Source organism: Ovis canadensis, chromosome 24 (assembly GCF_042477335.2).
Source record: "Ovis canadensis isolate MfBH-ARS-UI-01 breed Bighorn chromosome 24, ARS-UI_OviCan_v2, whole genome shotgun sequence".
Classification (NCBI taxonomy): Eukaryota; Metazoa; Chordata; class Mammalia; order Artiodactyla; family Bovidae; genus Ovis; species Ovis canadensis.
Window position 1 is genome coordinate 36,377,004 of NC_091268.1, and position 25,074 is coordinate 36,402,077.

General features: G+C 41.1%; 1 protein-coding gene across 4 annotated transcripts in view; it reads right to left on the reverse strand.

Moving 5' to 3' along the window:
- Window positions 1-25,074, reverse strand: part of COG7 (component of oligomeric golgi complex 7) — a 97,096-nt gene that overhangs the window by 65,245 nt on the left and 6,777 nt on the right. For all 4 annotated transcript variants that reach the window (XR_011252703.1, XR_011252704.1, XM_069570350.1 and 1 more), the window contains exons 4-6: window positions 22,529-22,697; window positions 4,805-4,887; window positions 3,496-3,618 (exon numbers count right to left, since the gene is read on the reverse strand). Coding sequence is in view for 2 of the 4 variants with exons in the window: in XM_069570350.1 (XP_069426451.1) it covers window positions 3,496-3,618; window positions 4,805-4,887; window positions 22,529-22,697 (375 nt within the window). In the remaining 2 variants the exon portion in view is untranslated. The remainder of the gene's footprint in view (window positions 1-3,495; window positions 3,619-4,804; window positions 4,888-22,528; window positions 22,698-25,074) is intronic.

Genomic DNA, 25,074 nt, shown 5'->3' on the forward strand with positions numbered 1-25,074 from the left:
ATTAATATTCCCTCCATGATCCCCCAAACATAAGAGAATCACAGAGATCTTTAGATATCACCCAGTCCAACTTCCTGATTTAACAAAAGAAACATTTTACTACAAGAAAGGATGGAACCAATGGAGACAATGAAAAGTATTCTTATCTAGAAAAAGAAATCCTGGCTCTTCTCCTGGTATTGTGAGAAAGGACTAGGCAATGAATATCTACTTCACTTTTATCTCCTACTTAAATGACTTGAGGCGGGGGAAGAATTAAACTAAACTACTCTAAACCAAAGCCTTCTAATTGGTTGGGCAGCTGGAACTATAATGTTTACAGCTGACAGTTTCAGCTGACCAACCAGCAGGTCTCTCATGCTCAAAGGTGTCCCTTTTCCTTTAAAGTGATCTGGCACAAGGGATGGCCACTGGTTAAAGAACCACCAAAAGGTTCAAAAGACTACAAGATCAAACTTAACAACACGGGGCATGGAATTAACCCAGACAACATGCAGAAACAATGTGGCATTACCTTACACTGGAATTCTCCAGGCAAGAATACTGGAGTGGGCAGCCATTCCCTTCTCCAAGGGATCGTCCCAACCCAGGGATCAAACCCAGGTCTCCTGCATCGCAGGCAGCTTCTTTATTCTTTACTGTCTGAGCCACCAGGGAAGCCCCACCTTACACTATATACAAAAATTGATTCTAGATGGGCCACAGAACTAAATGTAAAAGCTCAACAAGCATCTAGAAGAAAACACAGAAGAATGTCTTTGCAACTTGGGGGTTGGTGATAGTTTCTGAGGACAAAGAAAGAATAACCATATAAGAAAACTATGATAAAATTAAGTTCATCAAAAATCAACACTTCTGCTCGGACTGGAAGGAAGTATCTACAAAATATATCTGATCAAGAACTTATATCCAGAATATACAAAGAACTTCCATAACTCAATAATTTAAAAAGCAAGTTACCCAATTTTTTAAAAAAATAGGCAGAACACCAGAACAGATACTTCACAAAGGAAGATATACAAGTGGCCGATAAGCATGAGAAAAGGAGTTCAACACCCTTAGTCATCAGGGAAATGCAAATTAAAATCACAGGGAGATACTACACCCACCAGAATGGCTAAGATTAAAAAGACTGACAACATCTAATGATGGCAAGGATGTGGAGCAATCGGAACTCTCGCGTACTCGTGTGTGGGAGTGTGAAAAAGCACAACCACTTTGAAAAGTGCTGATTTCTTGTATATCTAGATATAGACCTACTCTATAACCCAGCAGTATCTCTCCCATGGGTTTACCCAAGAGACATGAACCTGTGGTATCCACAAAAAGACTTATAGAACAAGGTTCAGAGCAGCTCCACTTACAATCACACCGAACTAGAAACAGTCCAAGTGTCCATCAAGAAAAGGCTGAATAAACAAAACCGAGATATATTCACACCATGTAAGAGCGTTCAGTAACGAAAAGGAACTACTGATGCACACAGCAACACGAATGAAGCTTCAAAACCAGGCTGAATAAAAGAATCCTCCACAAAAGAACATACACCGCAAAATTCCATTTGCATGAAATTCTACGACGGGCTGAACTGATTTATGGTGGAAAAAACAGCCCAGCGGTTGCCCTCAGTGATGGTGGCACAAAGACCAACTGAGAAGGAATGCAAGAGAACTTTCTAGGATGACAGTTGCATTCTGTACCTTGGTAGGGGACTAGGTTAAACTGCATTTGTCAAAACTAATCAAATGGCATATTTAAGATCATCACAGTTCACAATTTACCTAAAAAAACTCAGTAAACAAATACTGAACTCTAGCCAATGATATGTATGTTTGAAAGTGAATGATGTTTGCAACTTACTTTGAAATGAGTCAAAAACTAAGATGAGTTGGTGAACAGATAGACACATGGAGAGATGGCTAGATCTGTGGTAAAGCAAACAGCAAAATGTTCATTGTAGAACACAGGAGGTGTGGGTCCATGGGTGTTCACTGCACAATTCTTTCAAATCTTTTGTACGTTGGGAAATTTTCATATTAAAATACTGAGGATAAAAAGTCTTCAGAGACATATTCACCCCGGCACCTTTGGTTTTCTTCTGTGCTATACTGAGCTTTAGGAGGTAACAGTCACGTATCAGACTCACATTTTGAAAAGAAAACGGGCCCTGGGACAAAAGCGTAAATTAGCATATACTTGTATCTTACAGGGACTTCCCAGCTGGCTCAGTGGTAAAGAACCCGCCTGCCAATGTCGGAGACACAAGAGACCAAGAGACAAGGGTTCGATCCCTGGGTTGGAAAGATCCCTTGGAGTAGGAAGTGGCAACCCACTCCAGTATTCTTACCTGGAATTTTCCATGGACAGAGGAGCCTGGCGGGCTACAGTCCACACAGTTGCAAAGAGTCAGACAGGACTGAGCATGCACACAAGGACATACATCACATCTTACAAAACTTGGGATGAGGCCTGAATAGAAGTGTGAGAAGTCGAAATCCTTTTACTCAGACACTGAGGGGCATCTGTACATTTGCGCATGAACTGTTGTAATCCTCCTGATAGAAGCAGCAGACAAGGACACAGAAATGAGTGTGGATGGACAGGGTCACTGAAAACTGACAATGACATAAAAACCATGAAACTTCCACAGGGGGTTGTTTTTTGTTTTGCTTGGTTTTTTTTTTTCCCCCAGACTGAATGGTTCAAGAAGAAAGAAACAAGGATGGAGAAGACTGCTTCAACGATCTTGAGCGACGTGACCCTGTATGAGGAATCATCTCCAACCACCGTCAAGTTCATGCCTGCGAATGACTGACCAGCACTTGAAGGGTGATTCACAATGAATTTTGAAAAAAATATAATAAGCCACACCATGAACAGGCCCAGTCAGTCATTACTCAGACAAAAAAAAGAAGATCCGGGGCACTTCCTGGCACGAAGACGTGGGACCAGTGATTTATACCCTTTAAGGCTGAATATTCGAGAAGGTAAAGGATGGAAAGTTCCTGAAAGTCAACGAAATGCAGTTTCTCTGCCTCACCTCTGCCCTAAGTCAGAGGGCACCTTTAAAACTCTATACTGCTCCTCTAACTCCTGGTGTATTGTGAAAACAAGGGAAACTCACTTTAGACCAGGTAAATTTTACCCCAAGTTAAGATAAAAAGGTCTGGTTCACTCAAGCACAACCTGACTAAGGGCCTCCTGCTTTTAGATCAGGAGATAACGGCCTCCAGGAATTCCATGGGCTGCCTGGCTGAACAACAAGCAACACTGTCACATTAGATCCTATTTAAGCTACAGATAAGAGCGATAAGAAGAGTTTGAATGGAGACCTGAAGCTTTGCCTGCCTTGGGTTTTGAAGCTTATCTTTTAACCCTTCTGGTGATGGCAGCATAAGGGGAAGTTCTTCAAGCAGAGCTGAGGGTGTCAAGGTCATCGGCCTCTCCCTTGGCACCACGGGCTCTGTCCTCCCGAAAACCCAGATGAGCTGTTACCTGCGAAGCCCACTGGATTTGTGTGTGCCAAGCACCGAGCAAGGCGTCGTAGAGTCCAGCGAGCTGCCGGTCCACGGGCAGGTCGGTTTGGCACAGCTCCTGCCAGGCCGCTAAAAGCTGCACCTGTGGAGGCAGAAGAAATGAGGCCTTACTGGGTCCGCCAGGATATGCTGCCTGCTGCCCTCCTGCCCCCTGACCTCAGCAAGAGATCCACCACTGCCCACTCTCCCGGGCAAGCAGGTACCCACGGATGACCGCTGGCTTAAAAAAAGGCAGAAAAGGGACTTCCCTGGTGGTCCAGTGGTTAGGAATCCACCTTCCAATGAAGGGGACATGGGTTCAGTCCTTGGTTGGGGACCTTAGATCCCACGTGCCATGGGGCAACTAAGCCCACGGGTCATAATGAACACCCCACATGCTGTAACCAAGATCCAATGCAGCCAAATAAATAAATGAATAATTTTTTCAGAAGGCAGGAAAAACACCTGCTCTGTTGTCATCTAGAGCTTGAATCTGTTGCCCTCTAAGTGATCCTTTCTCCTTTTATCTTTCTCCCAAAGCATGCCAATGTACTCAGCACGCCCCCATTCTTCTGAATAGATCTCAGGGGTGGCCATGAAGATGTATTTTAGCTTCATGTCCTAACTCCACTGCTTAAAAGACATGTGAGCATTGGATTTGCAGGAATTAAGTTAGACCAGGAAGCTGTCAAGATTTTCAAACTAATCTCAACAAACCTAGACAGCAGATAAAATTCTCAAGGTTTACTGAAGGCATAATAAACCTTATGACGAAAATCTCCCTTAAAAGACAAAAATGTGGCGGTTTAGTCGTTAAGTCATGTCTGACTCTTGCAACCCTATGGACTGTATAGCCTGCCAGGCTCCTCTGTCCATGGGATTCTCCAGGCAAGAATACTGCAGTGGGTTCTCATTTCCTTCTCCAGGGCCTCTTTCTCATCCAGGAATCAAACCTGGGTCTCCTGCATTGCAAGCAGATTCTTTAGCGATTGAGCTTTAAAGGAATCTCAAAACACAAAAATGGGAAAAACTAAAAACTCTTCCATTGTAAAGGAAATCCAGCTACAAAAACAAAGGCTGAAAACCAATGACTCTTTTTCCCAACTTACAATTAAATGAATCCAGAGGCTGGACCAAGGGCACCCCCTACTGGCTAATTAAAAGAAAAAAGCCAGAGAGCATGAAGGCAAACATTTTTACCTTTAAGTAAGAAACTGAGATTTGAAACTGGGACTCCATGGCCCGGTTCTACAAACATTCCACAGGGGCAATCACTCACAGCTTCTCACCTTGTGGCACTTGTAGTAGTATGCAAGAAGTTGGGGCATCCGGTCAATTTCACTAAAAACCTTCACGAACATTTTGGACTGATCTAAAGAAAAACAACGGAAAATGGAAAATGTGTACATACTGTTACTAAGTTTTCAGTTGCAGCCAAGAGCAAGAATTCAGCAGGATAAATGTGGATTAATTGTGAGCTAATATTCAGAAGTTTCTACCTAACAATGAACTAACTCATGCGTTGAGATAAAAAACGTGAAAAACAAGTAAAATTAAGGGTAGAACACGTGACTCAACGAGATACCACAAGCCCTGGTTTGTTGAGAACAGTGCCTCAGTAAGCATCACTGAACTTTTCTGGTGGTCTGGTGGCTAAGAATCCACCTGCCAATGCAGAGGACATGGGTTCCATCCCTGGTCTGGGAGGATTCCACATGCCATGGGGCAACTAAGCCTGTGTACCTTAGAGCCCACGCTCTGCGACTAGAGAAGTCACCGCAATGAGAAGCCTACACGCTGCAACTAGAGGATAGCTCCCACTTGCCGCAACTAGAGAAAGCCCAGGCGCAGCAATGAAGATCCATTGCAGTCAAAAATACAGAGATAAAAATTTAAAAAAAAAAAAAAAACCTTGCTCATTTAAAGAAACAAAAAAAAGGGCATCATTGATAGAGCTCAGGTTATACAACAGCAAAGCAAACCTCACATGTGAATGGAAAAATGAATTAGAATCAGGGCTGGGACTAGGGGCTGGGGCTGAGCTCTCACTCTGCAGGTTGTACAAGGGCAGGATGAGCATCTCCTTCAACTTGGTGTTTCTGGCATCTCACCTGCCTCACCCTGTCCTGGCCCTGACTAGAGTCATAAAATGTCAGGGGTAAAAAGTTGTCTAAAATAACCATCGACCAACCACATCGGGGTGAGGAAACTGCAGCCCAGAGAACTTCAGTTGCCTGCAGGTCAACAGCAGGACCGCTGATGGAGGGACAGGCTGAACCGTACGCTGCTGCTGCTACTTAACCACTTCCGACCTACAAAAACAGGCATTTCATGGGACCCAAGCTAGTATTCACAGGATCTAAAATTGCTGGCATGAGCAGACCTTCTGATAGGCGCCAAGAAGAAATCATGCTCTTTGCTGCCCCAGGGCCTCTGTACTTCCTGTGTCTGGATGCTCTGCTGGCCCTCCCTCTGTGGGGAGGGAACAACAGAAAACAGGTACATACTGTTACCAGGCTTTCTGTTGCAGCCCAGAGCAAGAATTCAGCAGGATGAATACGGATTAATTGTGAGCTAATATTCAGAAATTCCTACCCAGACAATGAATCAACTCGTGTGGAGATCACACACGTGAAAAACAAGCCAAGTTAAGGGTAGAACATGTGACTCAATCGGATACCACAAGCCCTGGCTTGTCGAGAACACTGTTAGCAACTGACAGTGTGTATGCATCCATCTGTGCTACGTTGCTTCAGTCGTGTCTGACTCTTGTGGCCCCGTGGACTGTAGCCCACCAGGCTCCCCTGTCCACGGAGTTCTCCAGACAAGACTACTGGAGAGTATTCTTGCCACGCCGTCTTCCAGGGGATCTTTCCAACCCAGGGATCAAACCCACGTCTCTTGTGTCCCCTGCGTTGGCAGGTGGGTTCTTTACCACTAGAGCCACCCAGGAAGCTCCAACTGACTATAAGTAAGAAGCTCCAACTGACTGTAAGAAACTGCCCGCAATCCTATCACTCCTGTTAAACATTGTCATCATTTTAGTGGACTGTCAAAAAAAATATTTTTAGAAAGAAAATGCTACAATGAGCACCGGTCTAAATATATAATCCAATGTTAAGAAATTTCTACCCAACAGAGTAGAATTTGTTATTTCTTGAAACAAATAATAAAGCAGAATTGGCCAACAGCAAATCCATTTAGCAAAAGCACTGTAAAACCTTAAAAGTAACAATATGTGGGTCTTTAGCCCTTATAAAGGGGAAGCCCGTGGCTCAGACGGTAAGGAGTCTGTCTGCATTGCGGGAAACCTGGGTTCAATCCCAGAGTTGGGAAGATCCCCTGGAGAAGGAAATGGCAACCTATTCCAGTATTCTTGCCTGAGAAATCCCATGGACAGAGGAGCCTGGCGGGCTACAAGTCCACAAGGTAGCAAAGAGCTAGACACGACTGAGTGACTTCACGACTTCACTTTCTTTCTTTGCCCTTATAGAGGAATCCGAGTTTTCAAGATCAATACACTAAACAGACAAATTTGTAAACCTGAGTTTAACAAGTTCCTGATTTGAACAACAGAGAGAAAAAGAAAGTCCACTTTGGCAACCAGAGGAATTCTAGGCTCTTAGCACATAACCAATTCAATTCAAAAAGACCAGTGAGCACCTGCTGGGCAGGGGCCCCTGCCAGGTCTCTTTGTGGACCTGACATTCTGGCCACCCCACATCTACTGTCCTTCTTCTAAAAGAACCATAGTCCTCATAGCAGCTGGACTAGTTTGCATTCCCATCAACAGTGTTAACAAGATTCCCTTTTTTCTGCACCCTCTCCAGCATTTATTGTTTGTAGACTTTTTGATAGCAGCCATTCTGACTGGCATGAGATGGTACCTCACTGTAGTTTTGATTTGCATTTCTCTGATAATGAGTGATGTTGAGCATCTTTTCATGTGTTTGTTAGCCATCTGTATGTCTTCTTCGGAAAAATGCCTGTTTTGTTCTTTGGCCCATTTTTTTGATTGGGTTGTTTATTTTTCTGGTATTGAGCTATATGAGCTGCTTGTGTATTTTTGAGATTAATTCTTTGTCAGTTGCTTCATTTGCTATTATTTTCTCCCATTCTGAAGGCTCTTTTCAGCTTGCTTATAGTTTCCTTCATTGTGCAAAAGCTTTTAAGTTTAATTAGGTCCCATTTGTTTATTTTTGCTTTTATTTCCATTACTCAAGGAGATGGGTCATAGAGGATCCTGCTGTGATTTCTGTCAGAGTGTTTTCCCTATGTTTTCCTCTAGGAGTTTTATAGTTTCTGGTCTTACATTTAGATCTTCAATCCATTTTGAGTTTATTTTTGGGTATGGTATTAGAAAGTGTTCTAGTTTCCTTCTTTTACAAAAAGTGGTTGACCAGTTTTCCCAGCACCACTTGTTAAAGAGATTGCCTTTCCTCCATTGTATATTCTTGCCTCCTTTGTCAGATAAGGTGTCCATAGGTGTGAGGATTTATCTCTGGGCTTTCTATTTTGTTCCATTGATCTATATTTCTGTCTTTGTGCCAGTACCATACTGTCTTGATGACTGTAGCTTTGTAGTATAGTCTGAAGTCAGGCAGGTTGATTCCTTCAGTTCCACTCTAATTTCTCAAGATTGCTTAGGCTATTTGAGGTTTTTTGTATTTCCATACAAATTGTGAAATTATTTGTTCTGGTTCTGTGAAAAATACTGTTGGTAGCTTGATAGGGATTGTACTGAATCTATAGATTGTTTTGGGTAGTACACTCATTTTCACTATATTGATTCTTCCAATCCATGAACATGGTCTATTTCTCCATCTATGTGTGTCCTCTTTGATTTCTTTCATCAGTGTCTTATAGTTTTCTATATATAGGTCTTTTGTTTCTTTAGGTAGATTTATTCCTAAGTATTTTATTCTTTTGTTGCAATGGTGAATGGAATTGTTTCCTTAATTTCTCTTTCTGTTTTCTCATTGTTAGTGTATAGGAATGCAAGGGATATCTGTATATTAATTTTATATCCTGCAACTTTACTTATATTCATTGATTAGCTCTAGTAATTTTCTGGTGGTGTCTTTAGGGTTTTCTATGTAGAGGATCATGTCATCTGCAAACAGTGAGAGTTTTACTTCCTCTTTTCCAATCTGGATTCTTTTTATTTCTTTTTCTTCTCTGATTGTTGTGGCTAAAACTTTCAAAACTATGTTGAACAACAGTGGTGAGAGTGGGCACCCTTGTCTTGTTCCTGACTTTAGAGGAAATGCTTTCAATTTTTCATCATTGAGGATAATGTTTGCTGTGGGTTTATCATATATGGCTTTTATTATGTTGAGGTATGTTTCTTCTATGCCTGCTTTCTGGAGGGTTTTTTATCATAAATGGATGCTGAATTTTGTCAAAAGCTTTCTCTGCATTTATTGAGATAATCAAAAGGTTTTTATCTTTTAATTTGTTAATGTGTTGTATCACATTGATTGATTTGCAAATATAGAAGAATCGAAGAATCCTTGCAACCCTGGGATAAAGCCCACTTGATCATGATGTATGATCTTTTAAATAAATTGTTTGATTCTGTTTGCTAGTATTTTGTTGAGGATTTTATAATCTATGTTCATCAGTGATACTGGCCTGTAGTTTTCTTTTTTTGTGGCATCTTTGTCTGGTTTTGGAATTAGGGTGAGGGTGGCCTCATAGAATGAGTTTGGCAGTTTACCTTCCTCTGCAATTTTCTGGAAGAGTTTAAGTTGAATAGGTGTTCAACTCAATAGCTCTTCTCTAAATTTTTGGTAGAATTCACCTGTGAAGCCATCTGGTCCTGGGCTTTTGTTTGTTGGAAGATTTTTTATTACAGTTTCGATTTCTGTGCTTGTGATGGGTCTGTTATGATTTTCTATTTCTTCCTGGTTCAGTTTTGGAAGGTTATACTTTTCTAAGAATTCATCCATTTCTTCCAAGTTGTTCATTTTATTGTCATATAGTTCCTGATAGTAGTCTCTTATGATCCTTTGCATTTCTGTGTTATCTGTTGTGATTTCTCCAATTTCATTTCTAATTTTGTTGATTTGATTCTTCTCCCTTTTTTTCTTGATGAGTCTGGCTAATGGTTTGTCTATCTTCTCAAAGAACCAGCTTTTAGTTTTGTTGACTTTTGCTATAGTCTCCTTTTTCACTTTTTCATTGATTTCTGCCCTAATTTTTATGATTTCTTTCCTTCTATTAGCCCTAGGGTTCTTCATTTCTTCTTTTTCTAGTTGTTTTAGGTGTAAAGTTAGGTTATTTATTTGATTTTTCTCTTGTTTCTTGAGGTAAGCTTGTACTGCTATGAACCCTCCCCTTAGCACTGCTTTTACTGAATCCCATAGGTTTTGAATTGTTGTGTTTCCATTTTCATTTGTTTCTATGCATATTTTGACAGCCACTATGGAGGACAGTGTGGAGATTCCTTAAAAAACTGGAAATAGAACTGCCATACAACCCAGCAATCCCACTGCTGGGCACACACATGAAGAAACCAGAACTGAAAGACACACGTGTACCCCAATGTTTACCACAGCACTGTTTACAATAGCCAGGACATGGAAACAACCTAGATGTCCATCGGCAGATGAATGGATAAGAAAGCTGTGGTACATATACACAGTGGAATATTACTCAGCTACTGAAAAGAATGCATTTGAATCAGTTCTAATAAGGTAGATGGAACCAGAGCCTATTATACAGAGTGAAGTAAGTCAGAAAGAAAAACACCAATACAGTACATTAACACATTTATATGGAATTTAGAAAGATAGTAATGAATGACCCTATATGTGACACAGCAAAAGAGACCCAGAGACAAAGAACAGACTTTTGGACTCTGTGGGAGAAGGTGAGGGTGGGATGATTAGAGAGAATAGCATTGAAACATGTATATCACCATATGTGAAACAGACCGCCAGTCCAGGTTCAATGCACAAGGCAGGGCACTCAGGGCTGGTGCACCTGGCATGACCCTGAGGGATGGGATGGGGAGGGAGGGGGGAGGGGGGTCAGGATGGGGACACATGTACACCCATGGCTGATTCATGCCAATGTATGGCAAAAACCACTACAATATTGTAAAGTAATTAGCCTCCAATTAAAATAAATAAATAAATTTTTTTAAAAAGAAAGAACTATGGTCTTCCTCTGGGGAACGATATCCCTGCCTCCCATTCTCCTAAGATCTAAATGTTTCCAGTGGAACAACTCCACCCGCAGCTCTGGGATGATACCCAGGCCTGGCCAACCAGGGCCTTGAGTCCACATAATCAAAGTAACTGACTCAGAGGTGCCAAAGCTGCATGTGAAACAAGATCAAGATTAATCCTGACACCCCTTCTTGAACTGCCTGAAAGGGGGCCTAGAACTGCAATGGCCACCACCCAAATAATGTGCCTGCAAGTAAAGCCAACACATAGGAAGACAGAGCCAAGAAACGCCAAGAGAGAGACTCTGGGTTCTAAAGACATAGTTTGTGCTCCTGAATCAAGCCAGGCCTGCAGCAAGTTTATCCCTGAACTTCTCAGTTCCATAAACCAATACAATCTCTTTTTCCTTTAAGCCACTTTGAAATAGGTTTTCATCACTTGATACCAAGAGAATCTCAAACTGATGCAGGTATCATGTGAATAAAATATTCACGCAGTCCCCAAGTCTCTACCTCACGTACCCAAAGTGTAATAATATATGGTAAATGGGTTACCATTTCACATCGATAATTGACTTTTAATTATAAACAAACAGTAGAAATACCTTATGGCACCAATAGGAAGCAACCTGGACACTGACATTAAAAAATAAAGAGTCCCCCAAAATTCATTTATTGTTGCTCTTGCAAATGATTTTGCATGCTATTTAAACATAAGAAAGTACTTTTCACATAGGCTATATGTCATAATTACATGTTAAATAAAATAAATATATCAAAAATATGCTCTTAAATCTCTTCCTAAAATAGTTCCCCCACTATATCAGTCTGCAGAACTTACCCCACCCCACCCCCATTTCTGCCTAGGTGTAAACAGCAAGCACCACCCTTCTAGGCACGTGTTGAGAGCTGTCCTTCACTTCTCCGACTCTCTGATGCTCATTTTTCCTGGAGAAAGAGGATATCTGGTTGAATGTACAGGCAAATATAAACAGCAGCAAGGATAATATCTAAGCCCTTTGAAATGCAGAGTAGGTAGTAACACTGAAACAAAGTCACTGTGGATAAGCTAGTCTACTTTTCATTCACAGAACTTCCAAAGCTTCTCCATTTATGCAAGCTCACTTATAATCTCAAGGCAACCGTATGAGGTAAGAAGACACTGAAATATGTAAGTTCGTCCAGATAACACAACTAGAAGGGCCCAGATATGTCTTGGCCAGGTTCCTGAGACATCATCTAACTCCTATGACTTGTCCAGATTGACAACTGACAGAAACAAAACTTTAAATCTGAGCACCAGTAAAGAATCCTGGGATCTGCATGTCCAGAGCAGAGGCAGCATTCCAAAAGGAGAGTTTCTGGGGAACAGGGGGTACTTGGAACAAAGCATTATCCCCAAGAACCCATTTGGAAAAAAACAGGGAGTATGAAGAGCTGGAAGAATGAGAAGGGGATAAAAAGGTGATCAGAAATTTCAGAATAAACACGAAGCTGAACAGGAAAGGGAACGAAATCATAGTACCTGGGCTTGACTCAGCAAAAATTAATAATTTATAAAGTTGTGATAATATAAATACTATTTACTGATTCAATTAAAATAAGGAGACAGGAGGATAATGGGAAAGAGAAAGAGGAGTGGTATGAAAGCTAAATCCTTAGCTGGAACAACAGAAGTCAACAGACAATGGCTAAAATTGAAACATGAAGAAATAAACTAATACATTTATCATGCAGAAAGATAAAGTAAAAGACCACAGAAAAACAGCTCTAAAAGTGGTGGCCTTCCTGGATTAGGACTAGGTAGAGAAAGAAGATGTTACTTTTCCCTTTTAGACCTTTCAGTACTACTTAACTTTTCAGCCCTGTAGGTGATGGAAAAACATTTAACTAAATTCAAGAAAGTAGAAGAGAAAGTGTTAGTCACTCAGTCGTGTCTAACTCTTTGCAATCCTATGGAGCCTGCCAGGCTCCTCTGTCCAAAATTCTCCAGGCAAGAATACTAGAGTGGGTTGCCATTCCCTTCTCCAGGGGATCTTCCTGACCCAGGGGTTGAAGCCAGGTTTCCGGCCCTGCAGGCACATTCTTTACTGTCCGAGCCACCAGGGAAGCCCAAATTCAAGAAAAACACCCAACTAATTTATGTGTGGGTCTGGGCTTCCAAAATGTATTGACAGTTTAGTTACATCTGCTGAGCTGCACAGCTTTTTGGAAATGATGCAGCTCTCATTCCAAGAGAGTGTTCAGGAGTTCTTTACTGGCCTCTTAGGAATTATTCCCTTTAGGCTGCTATAAGGGCTACAAGTCTTGAATGAGAGGTTCTGGAGAAAGAGGAAGCAATGTTCCCTGGAGGCCTCCTCTGGATCAGGAGCTGCACGCCTGTCTTGTTTAATCCTCCCAAGAACATAGTGCGTGTTCTACACTCATTTCACTGAGCAGGAAGTAGAGGTCTCTGCTAACATGCGGCGGCCCAAAGATTTGAAACTAGGTCTGCCCATCTCCAAATTAAGGAGTTTCTATTGAGGGAATGATTTCATTGCTGCTGACATTTTCTTAGTCCTTCCATTCTTGCCACATTCCTCAGCAGACTAATAAATTGTCAGAAGCAATGAAGTCATTCCCTCAATAGAAACTCCTTAATTTGTTCAAGGCAAACTATGCTCTGTCCCCACCTTCCTTTCCAGCCTCACCTTTGACCATTTCCCAATGTTCATCCACTAAAATGGGTTTAATTGTTATTCCCAAAACAGAGCCTGAATTTTCTCCTTTCTATACCATCCAAATATACATTATTCCTTCTGCCCTAAATGCTTTTCCTCACCTATCAAATCCCTATATCCCTGAGAAGAAGCTCATGCTATATTGCTAAAGGGAGCAAAAAAGATACAAAATTGCCTATACTCAATGTATGTGCTTTCCTTAAAAGATTTATGTACACAAAGGAAAAAAAACTGGAAAAAATACTAATGGTCAAAAAATTTTTAAGTAATAATAGTAAAGGGACTTCCCTAGTGGTCCAGTGGTTAAGACTCTGTGCTTCCACTGTAGGAGGCGAGAGTTTGATCCCTGGTCAGGGAACTAAGATCCCACATGCCACAGGGCACAGCCAAAAAAAAATTAATTAAAAAAAATTTTTTTAATTAAAAAAAATACTAGCAGTCATCTCTGGGTGGTGAGATTACTGGTATATCATTTTCTTTTTTACACTTTTCTCCATTTTTTCAAATTTTAATAACTTGTTTATATATTATTTTATGCTGCTGCTGCTAAGTCACTTCAGTCATGTCTGACTCTGTGCAACCCCATATATGGCAGCCCACCAGGCTCCCCCATCCCTGGGATTCTCCAGGCAAGAACACTGGAGTGGGTTGCCATTTCCTTCTCCAATGCATGAAAGTGAAAAGTGAAAGTGAAGTTGTCACTCAGTCATGCTCGACTCTTCGTGACCCCATGGACTGCAGCCTACCAGGCTTCTGCGTCCATGGGATTTTCCAGGCAAGAGTACTGGAGTGGGGTGCCACTGCCTTCTCTGTATTATTTTATAATCAGAAGCAATTTAAATTTTTTTAAATTCATCTCTTTCAAGGTTCTGTGCATATACTAGCTCTTTCATAAAAGCTTCCTCAATTTTCCTTCATCTTGGGGAGGCCTAAGGCAGTTTTCACATTCCATTATGTAATAAAATTATCTGTGTACTTGTTTTCTCCCAGCCTCACCCTCAACCAAGGTATGAAGTCCTTGAAGGACAGCAGTCTTTTTCATTTTTGTATTCCCTGCCATTCCTCATGTAATTAATATTTTAAACACTATTTACAAGTTAGTAATCCCTCTGAAAACTCCTACTCTGATTATATCAGATGGGAACTAAGCAAACAAACTAAACTCCTAGAACTTCACATATTTAATGGTTTAAGGAATAAGAAAATTATCTGGTAAACAATATAGCAATGGACTCTATGGGTCTAATATCAAGTACTTTCTTATATTTTTCCCTAAGGGCAGAGGAAGTGCTAAACACAACACTTGGTTTCAGGTCTATTGATGAAAAAACAGATACAGTTTCAGTGGCCTCCCATGCATGCAGCATCTCTGGCTCCCATCTGCCCCCTTCTGGTCAAAACACAGATGCCACAGCCTTAGAATAAAATGTAAAAGAAAGAATGGGGGAAAAAACCCTGAGCTATCAGGTGCAAAACCTCTTTATACCTGTTCTGTTTTCCTCCATTTCTTGTAAGTCCAATAAGCTGCTGAGAAGGAAAAGCTGTAATAGCAACCACTGTGGATATAACTCAGCTAAACTCCAGAGACTAGACAGTAGTTCTCATTGTAATGGGCAGGACTCCATGAGTTTAAAAATAACCATGCGCTTTTAAAATGCTTATTATTTTCATAAGATCACGTAGATAAATGAATATCCCTGCCATATGTTAAGTTAGGCTCCAAAAAGTTGCTTCAATTTATGAACTGAATCCACTAGTTTATAAAATGAATGAGGCATGTATACTTGAAGATTGTGGGTATTATGTCAGGGATGTACTAATTTATCAGATTTCCCTTTAAAAACTGTTAGATAAAGAAGCACCTTTGCCTTCTTGGAAAGATAATTGATTAAAGAGCATATTACTTTTGTGGCAATAAAAAACCCTTCCCGATGTTCATCAAAATTAACCACCAAAGAAAAACACAGTTTCATCCATCTGTGTTGATGCCAGGAAAACATCCATACTACACACTTCAGAGAATACCAATCAGATATTCAATTATTTTGGCCAACGAGTGGGTATGCTGGGAAAAACTGGACATTAGCATGGAGCACCAGGGGCCAAGGAGGCCTGGGCAGGCAGGAGAGGGTCTGCTTCCACCCCAGCTCAGCCGTGGGACAGCTGCAGGACCCATTTCCCCCTTCTGAATCAGCATCCTGCCTACAAACAGCAGCATCTAGAATCAAGCCTGATTCAAATTTGTGAATGAAAGCTGTCAAATACAGCTTACTCCAAAACCAAAGCCTGTGATCCTGATCCACAGGGCATTCTTCAAACCTGATTCCAGCACCAAGTAGCCAATTCACACAGAAGGAAAGGGAAAAAAAAAAACTTAAAATTCATGGAGCCCCAGTCCCCACTCCTACTTCCCTAATCCCCTATCAAATGGATGCATACCCCAACCACACAAGTGAGCTCCGTGGTCTACAGCTGCAACAAATTCACTAGAAAACGTGAGGAATAAAACTGCCAGATGGGGATTTTCCAAAGGTCCAGCTCTCGTCCTGGAATCATGCTAATGAAGAGAAGATGCAAAATAAAGAATTGACAAATGGGGAGGACGTGGAATGAAGAGGCTGGAGAAGAGTCCTGAATCCATTCTCTTTGGGCACATCAGAGAATGTAGCCTTTAAACCAAGGGCAAGAGGAAAGCTTTCAATTAAGTCCAGGTAAACAAGGAGGCTTGATCCTTGGAAGAAAAGCTATGACAAACCTAGACAGTGTATTAAAAAGCAGAGACATCACTTTGCCAACAAAGGTCCACCTAGTCAAACCTATGGTTTTTCCAGTAATCATGCACAGATGTGAGAGTTGGACCATAATGAAGGCTGAATGCCAAAGAATGGATGCTTTTGAACTGTGGTGCCCTAAAAGACTCTTGAGAGTCGCTTGGACTCCAAGATCAAACTAGTCAATCCCAAAGGAAATTAACCCTGAATATTCATTGGAAGGACTGATACTGAAGCTGAAGCTCCAATACTTTGGCCACCTGATGCAAACAGCTGACTCACTGGAAAAGACCCTGATGCTGGGAAAGACTGAGGGCAGAAGGAGAAGGGTATCACAGAGGATGAGATGGCTGGATGGCATCACCGACTCAATGGACATGAGTTTAAACAAACTCTGGGAGATAGTGAAGGACAGGGAAGCCTGGTGTACTATAGTCCATAGGGTTGCAAAGAGCTGGACACAACTAAGCGACCAAACAACAGCAGAACACGGAGGGGTTTCCATGGAGATCCCAGGCTCATTATTTTTCAGTAAAGAGTGGACCCAGAAAAAAGCACCCACATACAAATATGAATAAATAGAAATAAATACAAACAAAAAAAATTCTACCATGTGACCTTTGCAAAAGTACCACAGGGGGTACAAAAAAGAAAAGGAACAGAGCTTGCAGAAGGTGCATTCAGAGAGCACATTAAGACAACCAGAGAGAAGATAATAAAGAAGCAGGGACTTAAACATCACAGGCCAGTTAGACCTAACAAACAATATAGAACACTCCATCCAACAACGGCAGAATACACATTCTGAAGTACTCATAAAACCCTCTCCAGGACAGACCATATCATAGGCCACAAAACAAGTCTTGCTAAATTTGTAAAGACTATAGTCATATAAATCATCTAATATCTTTTCCGATCACCATGAAATAAAACTGAAAATCAACTAAAAAAAAGAAAACTGAAAAATTCACAAATAATGTGGACTCCAAAACAACAAATGAGTCAAAAAGATACCACAAGAGAAATTTTAAAAATGACAAATGAAAACAAAAACCTAACAGACCAGAACTTACAAGATGCCACAAAAGCAATCCTAAGAGCTAGTTTATAGCTGTACATGCTTATGTTAAAAAAGAAGAAAGATCTCAAATCAACAACCTAAACTCTACATTTTAAAAAACTAGGGGGAAGAAAGCTAAACCCAAAGTTAGTAAAAGGGAAGCAATAATAAAGAGCAAAAATAAGTAAAACAGAGAATATCAGAAACAAAACATTAAAATCAACAAAACAAAGGGTTGAAAAAGTCTTTGAAAAAGTGAACAAAATTGATATACCTTTACTTAGGTTCACCAAGGAAAAGAAAGAGGACTCAAATAAATAAAATCAGAAATGAAAGAGAGGACATCACTACCAATTTTACTAAAGGTAGCAGAATTATAAGAAAGTACTATGGATAATCATATGCTAACAAATTGGATACACTAGGTAAAATGAACAAGTTGTTAGAAATATTCAGTGTACCAAGACTAAATCACGAATAGAAACTCTGAATGGACATAAAACGATTTACTGAATCTGTAATCAAAAACCTCTCAACAAAGAAAAGTATATCAGATGGCTTCAGTGATTAATTAAGAATTAATACTTGGACTTCCCTGATGGCCCAGTGATTAAGAATTCACCTGCAAATGCAGGAGACACAAGTTCAATCTCCGGTCCAGGAAGATTCCTCATGCCTCAGGGCAACTAAACCTGGTACCGCAACTACTGAAGTCCACATATCTAGAGCCGATGCTCTACAGCAAGAGAAGCCACCTCAGTGAGAAAGCCCACACCACAACTCGAGAAAGCCCATGTGCAGCAACAAAGACCCAGCACAAAAGGAAAAAAAAAAGTTTAATTAATACTAATACTTCTCAAACTCCTCCAAACTGAAGAGTGCTGAAGACTTCCCAGCCTATTCTATGAGGTCAGCATTACCTTAATCCCGAAGCCAACAAAGACACTGCAAGAAAAGAAACCTACAGATCAATATCCCTGATAAATATAGATGCAAAAATCATCAACAAAATACCAGCAAGCCAAATTCAACAGCATATTAAAAGGATCATATACCTTGACCACGTGGGATTTACTCTGGGACGCAAAGAAGGCTCAACACATGAAAATCAATAAATGTAACACACCACATTAACAAAGAGAAAATGTTCACATGATCATTTCAACTGATGCAAAAAAGCCATGTGATAAAATGTAAGACTTTTTCATGATTAAAAACACTCAAAAAAACTAGGAATAGAAGCAAACAACCTCAACATAATAAAGGTCATATATGAAAAGCTCCCAAATAACATAATACTTGATATGAAAGACCATTCCAAACTTTTCCTCTGAGATCAGGAATGAGACAAGGATGCCCACTTTTGCAACTTCTATTCAATTCAGTACTAGAAGTTACAGTCAGAACAATTATGTAAGATGAAGATATAAAAGCATCCAAAAGGGAATGAAGAAGTAAAAATATCTCTGTTTGCAGATAATATGATCTCATATATAGAAAGTGCTAAAGATTACACACACACACACACACACACACACACACTGTTAGAACTATTAAGTTAATGCAGCAGGATACAAAATCAACACACCAAAACTCACCTGCATTTCTATACAGTAACAATGAACAATCTTGTACACTGAAAGTCAAAAAACACCACTGAAAGAAATTTTTAAAGATATAAATAAATGAAAAGGTATACTGCACTCATGAATTAGAAAATTTCCAACGGGAGAAGGTGAGGGTAAGATGCATGGAGAAAGCAGCATTAACACATATCCACTATCATGTGTGAAACAGATGGTTAGTGGGAAGTTGCTAAATAACACAGGAAGCCCAGCCTAGCGCTCTGTGACGACCTAGAGGGCAGGACAGGGGGAGGGGAGGGAGGGAGATATATATCTCTGATTATGACTGATATATAAAATTAAAATTATGACTGATTCGTGTTGTACAGCTGAAACCAACACAAAATTGTAAAGCAATTTTCCACCAATTAAAAAATAAATAAAAATGTTTTAAAAGATGATAATACTACCCAAACCACCTGCAGATTCAAAGTTATCCCTTCCAAAATGGTGTTCAAAGATGTTCTCTGGAAAAACAGAAAAAATTCACCCTAAAATTCATATGGAATTTCAAGGGACCTCCAAAAAGCCAAAACAATCTTGAAAAAGAAGGACAACATTGGTGGGTTCACAATCCATGATTTCAGAAGTTACCACAAAGCTACAATAATCAAAGCAATGTGGTACTGGTATAAGGACTAAGACATGCCTCTGTATATAGAGAGAATAGAGAGCCCAGAAATAAACCTTCACACACATGGTCAGAAGATTTTCAACAAAGAAGTCATGATCATTCACTGGGGGAAAGGAGAGTCCTTTAACAACTATACTCAGAAACAACGATGCTCAGAAAACAGGATGTCCACATGCAAAAGAAAGAAATTGGACGCTTACCTTATACCATACATAAAAATTAACTTATAATGTATCAAAGACCTAAATGTAAGAGCTAAAACTATAAAACTCTTAGAAAAAAAATATATATAGGGGGAAAGCCTCATGACCTTGGATTTAAATTTGAAATTTTTTAAAAAATATATTTTTTTAAAGAGAGTACATTTTGAACTTCCCTGGTGGTCCAGTAGTTAAGAATTGACCTGTCAATGCAGGGGACACTTGTTCAATCCCTGTTCCAGGAAGATTCCACATGCCACTGGCCAACTAAGTCCATATGCCACAAGTACTGAGCCCTAGTGCCTAGAGCCTGTATTTGCAACAAGAGAAGCCATCGCAATGAGAAGTCTGCAGAGTGCAGTAAAGGGCAGACCCCACTCACCACAACTAGAGAAAGCCCACATGCAGCAATGATGACCCAGTGCAGCCAAAAATTAAATAAATCTTTTAAAAAAAGCAAACAGAACAAATATATCAGAACTATTTATGGTTTCATTTCATTATTGAAAATGTACCATCATATACATAAAACTTCCCTGGTGGCTCAGATGGTAAAGAGTCTGCCTGCAGTGCGGGAGACCAAGGTTTGATCCCTGGGTGGGGAAGATGCCCTGGAGAAGACAATAGCAACCCACTCCAGTATTCTTGCCTGGAAAATCCCATGGATGGAGGAGCCTGGCAAGCTACAGTCCACGGGGTCACAAAGAGTCGGATACGACTGAGAGACTTCACATACACAAAACTGGTGCTACATCTCAGGAGTCAAAAGAAGAAAGCATTTTCAGAGCAGGAGGGAGTAGAAAACATCGTTAAGTGTTGTTGACAATGAGAAACAGAAAAGTATAAAATGGTATTAGGCTTTCAGGTTTGCTGATGACATGGTTGTTGGTGACCTTCAACAGAACAGGTTTAGGAGAACACTAACCCCAGAGCAGAAGGGCTTGCGTGATGTATGACCAAGAGTGCAGGAAGCAGTGCAGTGGATAGAGACTACATTCTGCCAATATATCAATAAACAGATGTTCAGGTAAGAACAGCAGAACCCTGTGTGGAACAACAGATTGGTTCAAGCTTGAGAAAGGAGTATGACAGGGCTGTCTGCTGTCACCCTGTTTGTTTAACCTATATGCTGAGCACATCATGAGAAATGCCCAGCTGGCTGAGTTACAAAGCTGGACTCAGGATAGGCAGGAGAAACATCAACAACTTCAGACATGCAGACGATACTACTATAATGGCAGAAAGCGAAGAGGAAACTAAAGAACCTCTCGATGAGGGTATAGAAAGAGAGTGAAAGAGCAGGCTTAAGACTAAATATTAAAAAAACTAAGATCATGGCATCCAACCCCATTACTACATGGCAAATAGAAGGGGAAAAGGTGGAAGTTAGTGACAGATTTCCTCTTCTTGGGCTCTAAAATCACTGCGAACAGCGACTTTAACCATGAAATCAGAAGACAACTGCTTCTTGGCAGGAAAGCTATGACAAACCTAGAGAGTGTGTTGAAAAGCAGAGACATTACTCTGCCAACAAAGGTAATACAGTCAAAGCTATGGTCTTCCCAGTGATCATGTACAGTTGTAAGAGCTGGACTGTAAAGAAGGCAGAACACCAAAGAACTGATGCTTTCAAACTGGTGGTGCTGGAGAAGAATCCTGAAAGTCCCTTGCACAGCAAGGAGGTCAAACCAGTCAATCTTAAGGGAGATCAACCCTGAATATTCACTGGAAGGACTAATGCTGAAGGTGAAGCTCCAGTATTTTGGTCATCTAATGTGAACAGACGACTCATGGGAAAAGTCCCTGAAGCTGGGAAAGATCAAGGGCAGAAGAGGGCATCAGAGGATGAGATGGCTGGACGGCATCACCAATGCAATGAACATGAACTTGGGCAAGCTCCAGGAGATGGTGAGGGACAGGGAGGTCTGGCGTACTGTGGTCCATGGGGTCGCAAAGAGTCGAACACAACGGGGAGACTGAACACCAACAACAAGGTAAGAAAGCAGCTTTACTGCGGCTGCTGCTTCCTGTTTAACCAATAGTTCTGTGGATGAAATGGAGAGGGAGAGCTAGGTAAACTTATGTGTTGAAAAAAATCACTGGAAAATAACATAGCATTATAATGGTCTTGATCAGTCTCAAAACTCAAGATTTGTACATTTTTCTAAATGGCTTAATATGTGTACATTTTTCTAAATGGTTTCCCTGGTGGCTCGGGTGGTACAGAATCCACCTGCAATGTAAGAGACCCAGGTTCGATCCCTGGGTCAGGAAGATCCCCTGGAGAAGGGGATGACTACTCACTCCAGTATTCTTGCCTGGAGAACTCCATGGACAGAGGAGCCTGGTGGAGTACAGACCATGGGGTCACAAAGAGCCAGATGTGACTGAGCAACTAACACTAAATGTAAATTTCACCTCACAAAAAGAAAGGATCCTAAACTAACCCTGAACTCTAGCTATTACACGAATGCTGAAGCATTCAGGAGTGAAGCGTACCGATGTCTGCAGCTTACTTTGACTTGCATGATAAAAATGAGACGGATGGATACAGAGGTGGGTAGGTGAACAGATACGTGATAAAGCAAATGTGGCGAATGCTAACGCTAGGGTCTAGATGAGACGCTCACTGGTGCATTTCTACAGCCTGTCTGTATTTCGAAAAAGTCCACATAGGATGTTGAAGAAAAGGCAACCACCATGAAGGCACAGACTGACTTCCAATGTACATAATTTAATCAAAATTAAGACATTCTCAAGACTGAAGACGTGGAAAGCCTTATCTGTTTAAAGAGGTGTACAGAGAGATGGGAAGCAGCCAGCACTCACCTATAGACTGAGATGTGAATGCTGCTACAATCTGGGGGCTGGCCAAGGCCTCCAGCCGGTTCTTCAACGCCTCCAAGTGAACACATTTTTCTGAGTAGTCTGGTGTATCAACGAGCATCATTAGGCTGTTCTGCATACCTGTGAGCTTGGCTGAAATCACAGCTATGTCCTATAAGAAGACCAGAAGAGAGAATATTTATGTTAAGACTCTCCAATTAAGAGAACATGGCTCATAAACACTTCATGTTCAGTATTACTAGTCTTCAAATAAAAGCAAATTAAAACAAGGAAGTGCCATTTTCCTCCTAACAAACTGGAAAAACTTCTGAAAAATTATAACAGCTATCTTTGGGAAGGGTGCAAATAAAAAGTTTGTCTAAATTTATTATATTTTTTCTGGGGGGAAAATTAGCAATATGCATCAAGAGCCTTAAAAATCTTTACATCCTTAGAACTTGGTATTTTCTGTTCTAGAAATCTAAGGAAAAAAAATCAGAGGGACAAAGAAATATTAATGCATTAAAATTGATTAATGTGATTTTAGTATTGTAATAACAAAGACTTGAAAGGAACCTAAATCTTCCATAATAACAAATAAAATATAGATTAGGAGACTCATAATGGCATGTGAAATATTGTACAGTCGTTAAAAATCACGTTTGGGGTTTTCCTCGCTGGCTCAGTGGTAAAGAATCCACCCGCCAATGAAGGAGACAAGGGTCCGATTTCCGGTCTGGGAAGATCCCACACGCCACAGAGCAGCTTGGCCCAGGCGCCACAACTACCGAGCCAGCGCTCTAGAGCCCAGGAGACACAACTACTGAAGCATGAATACCCTCGAGCCCGTGCTCCGCAGCAAGAGAAGCCACTGCAATGACAAGCCCGCGCACCGCACCTAGAGAGGAGGCCCTGCTCCTCGCAACCAGGGAAAAGTCCAAGCAGCAGCAAGACCCAGCACAGCCAAAAGTACGTAAATAGGTTTAAATGTTTTTTAAAAGCACGTTTTGAAAAGTATTAATTACACAGCACAGTCTCTACAACTTATCATTAGGTGAAATAAATCACAAAAAGGACACACAAACACTAGAATATACAGAGACATGTATACATTGGGTTGGCCAAAAAGCACATTTGGGTTATTCCATAATATCCCAATAATATCCCATAATATCTTATGGGAAACCCAAATGAACTTTCTGGCCAACCCAACATATGCCTACAATATATGCATCCATATAAGATAATACAAAAGTATAAATTTTTACAAAAACCTAGAAAAATACCTAACAGACATAAAAAAAAAATACTATTAGGGCACAGGAATAGGATCATTTTGTTTTCTTCCTTGCATTTTTCTCAATTTTCCAAATCTTGTAAGACACACATAAGTTATGTTTATAAATAGAAAAAACTTAACACTATTTAAAGAAAGAATGAAGAGAGTAAGGAAATGTATTTCATTGCAGTATTCGCAGGTGCCCATGATGCCTCAGATACTGTCTTAAAGATAGTTGAGACAAAAAGATGACGAAGGTCACAGTGCATGAATGACTTGGGGGAGAAAGATTATGAGACACTTTAAGAGGATGGCTCATGGGCTTCCCTGGTGGTGCTGTGGTTAAGACCCCATACTTCCAAAGCAGGGGGTGCAGGTCTGATCCTTGGTCAGGGAACTAAGACCGCACATCACATGTGGGGTAGCCACTAGATAAAATAAAGAGAGGTTGGCTCAAGGGTCACAGGAGCAGAGGGGAGGGGGCCATGAGTTCCACGCACTGGAGGGGCCAGGAGCCAGCAAGGAGAGATGTAAAAGGAGGTGACACTTAGCTGCCTCGAGGGACAAGCGGAGGCTACTGTCCTATCAAGAAAAGTAGGGGGGACAGCTCAGGCAGGGAACAGGGAACAGGCATGAAAGGGACGGGGTGTTCACAGTCTAGAGCAGGCAGAGGCTGAAATCACACAGAGGGAGTGGCCGGAGGAACAGCTGTAAACACAGGCTGCCCAGAGCGCTGTGCGGAAGGACAGGTTGTGGCTTGTAAGGAGCATAGAATTTATCAGACGGAAAATGGGAAGCTGGTAGAGGTTAAGATGGGGTTGGGTTGGGGGTGTGAGGGACAGGGAAATGCCACATGCCAATCTGTGCTTTAGAAGATGCCCTGGACACATGGTGGGTGGGGATAACCTGGGATCGGGGAGGGCCTTGATGGCAAGGAGGCGAGTGGACAGTTGCTGAAACGGTCTAGGAGCAAAATGACTACAAAGCCAGCTCAGGGGGCGGCAGAGGGACAGAAAGAACAGACAACAGAAGAGAAAGAGGGGAGAGGCAGGGAGAAGGGGGCACTGAAGGGCCGCTGAGGTTTCCAGGTAGGTAAACCTATACGGAAAAGGACGCATTAACCCAAGAGAGGGGGCAGTGGAGCAAATGGAGAGTGGCTTTGGTCAGAAATAGTTAATTCTGTTTTTTATGAGCCTGGAAGAGTTCAGCTAGATGCTTTGGATCTTGTAGGCAGTGATTTCTGAATATCAAGAGGGTCGGGAAAAGAAAA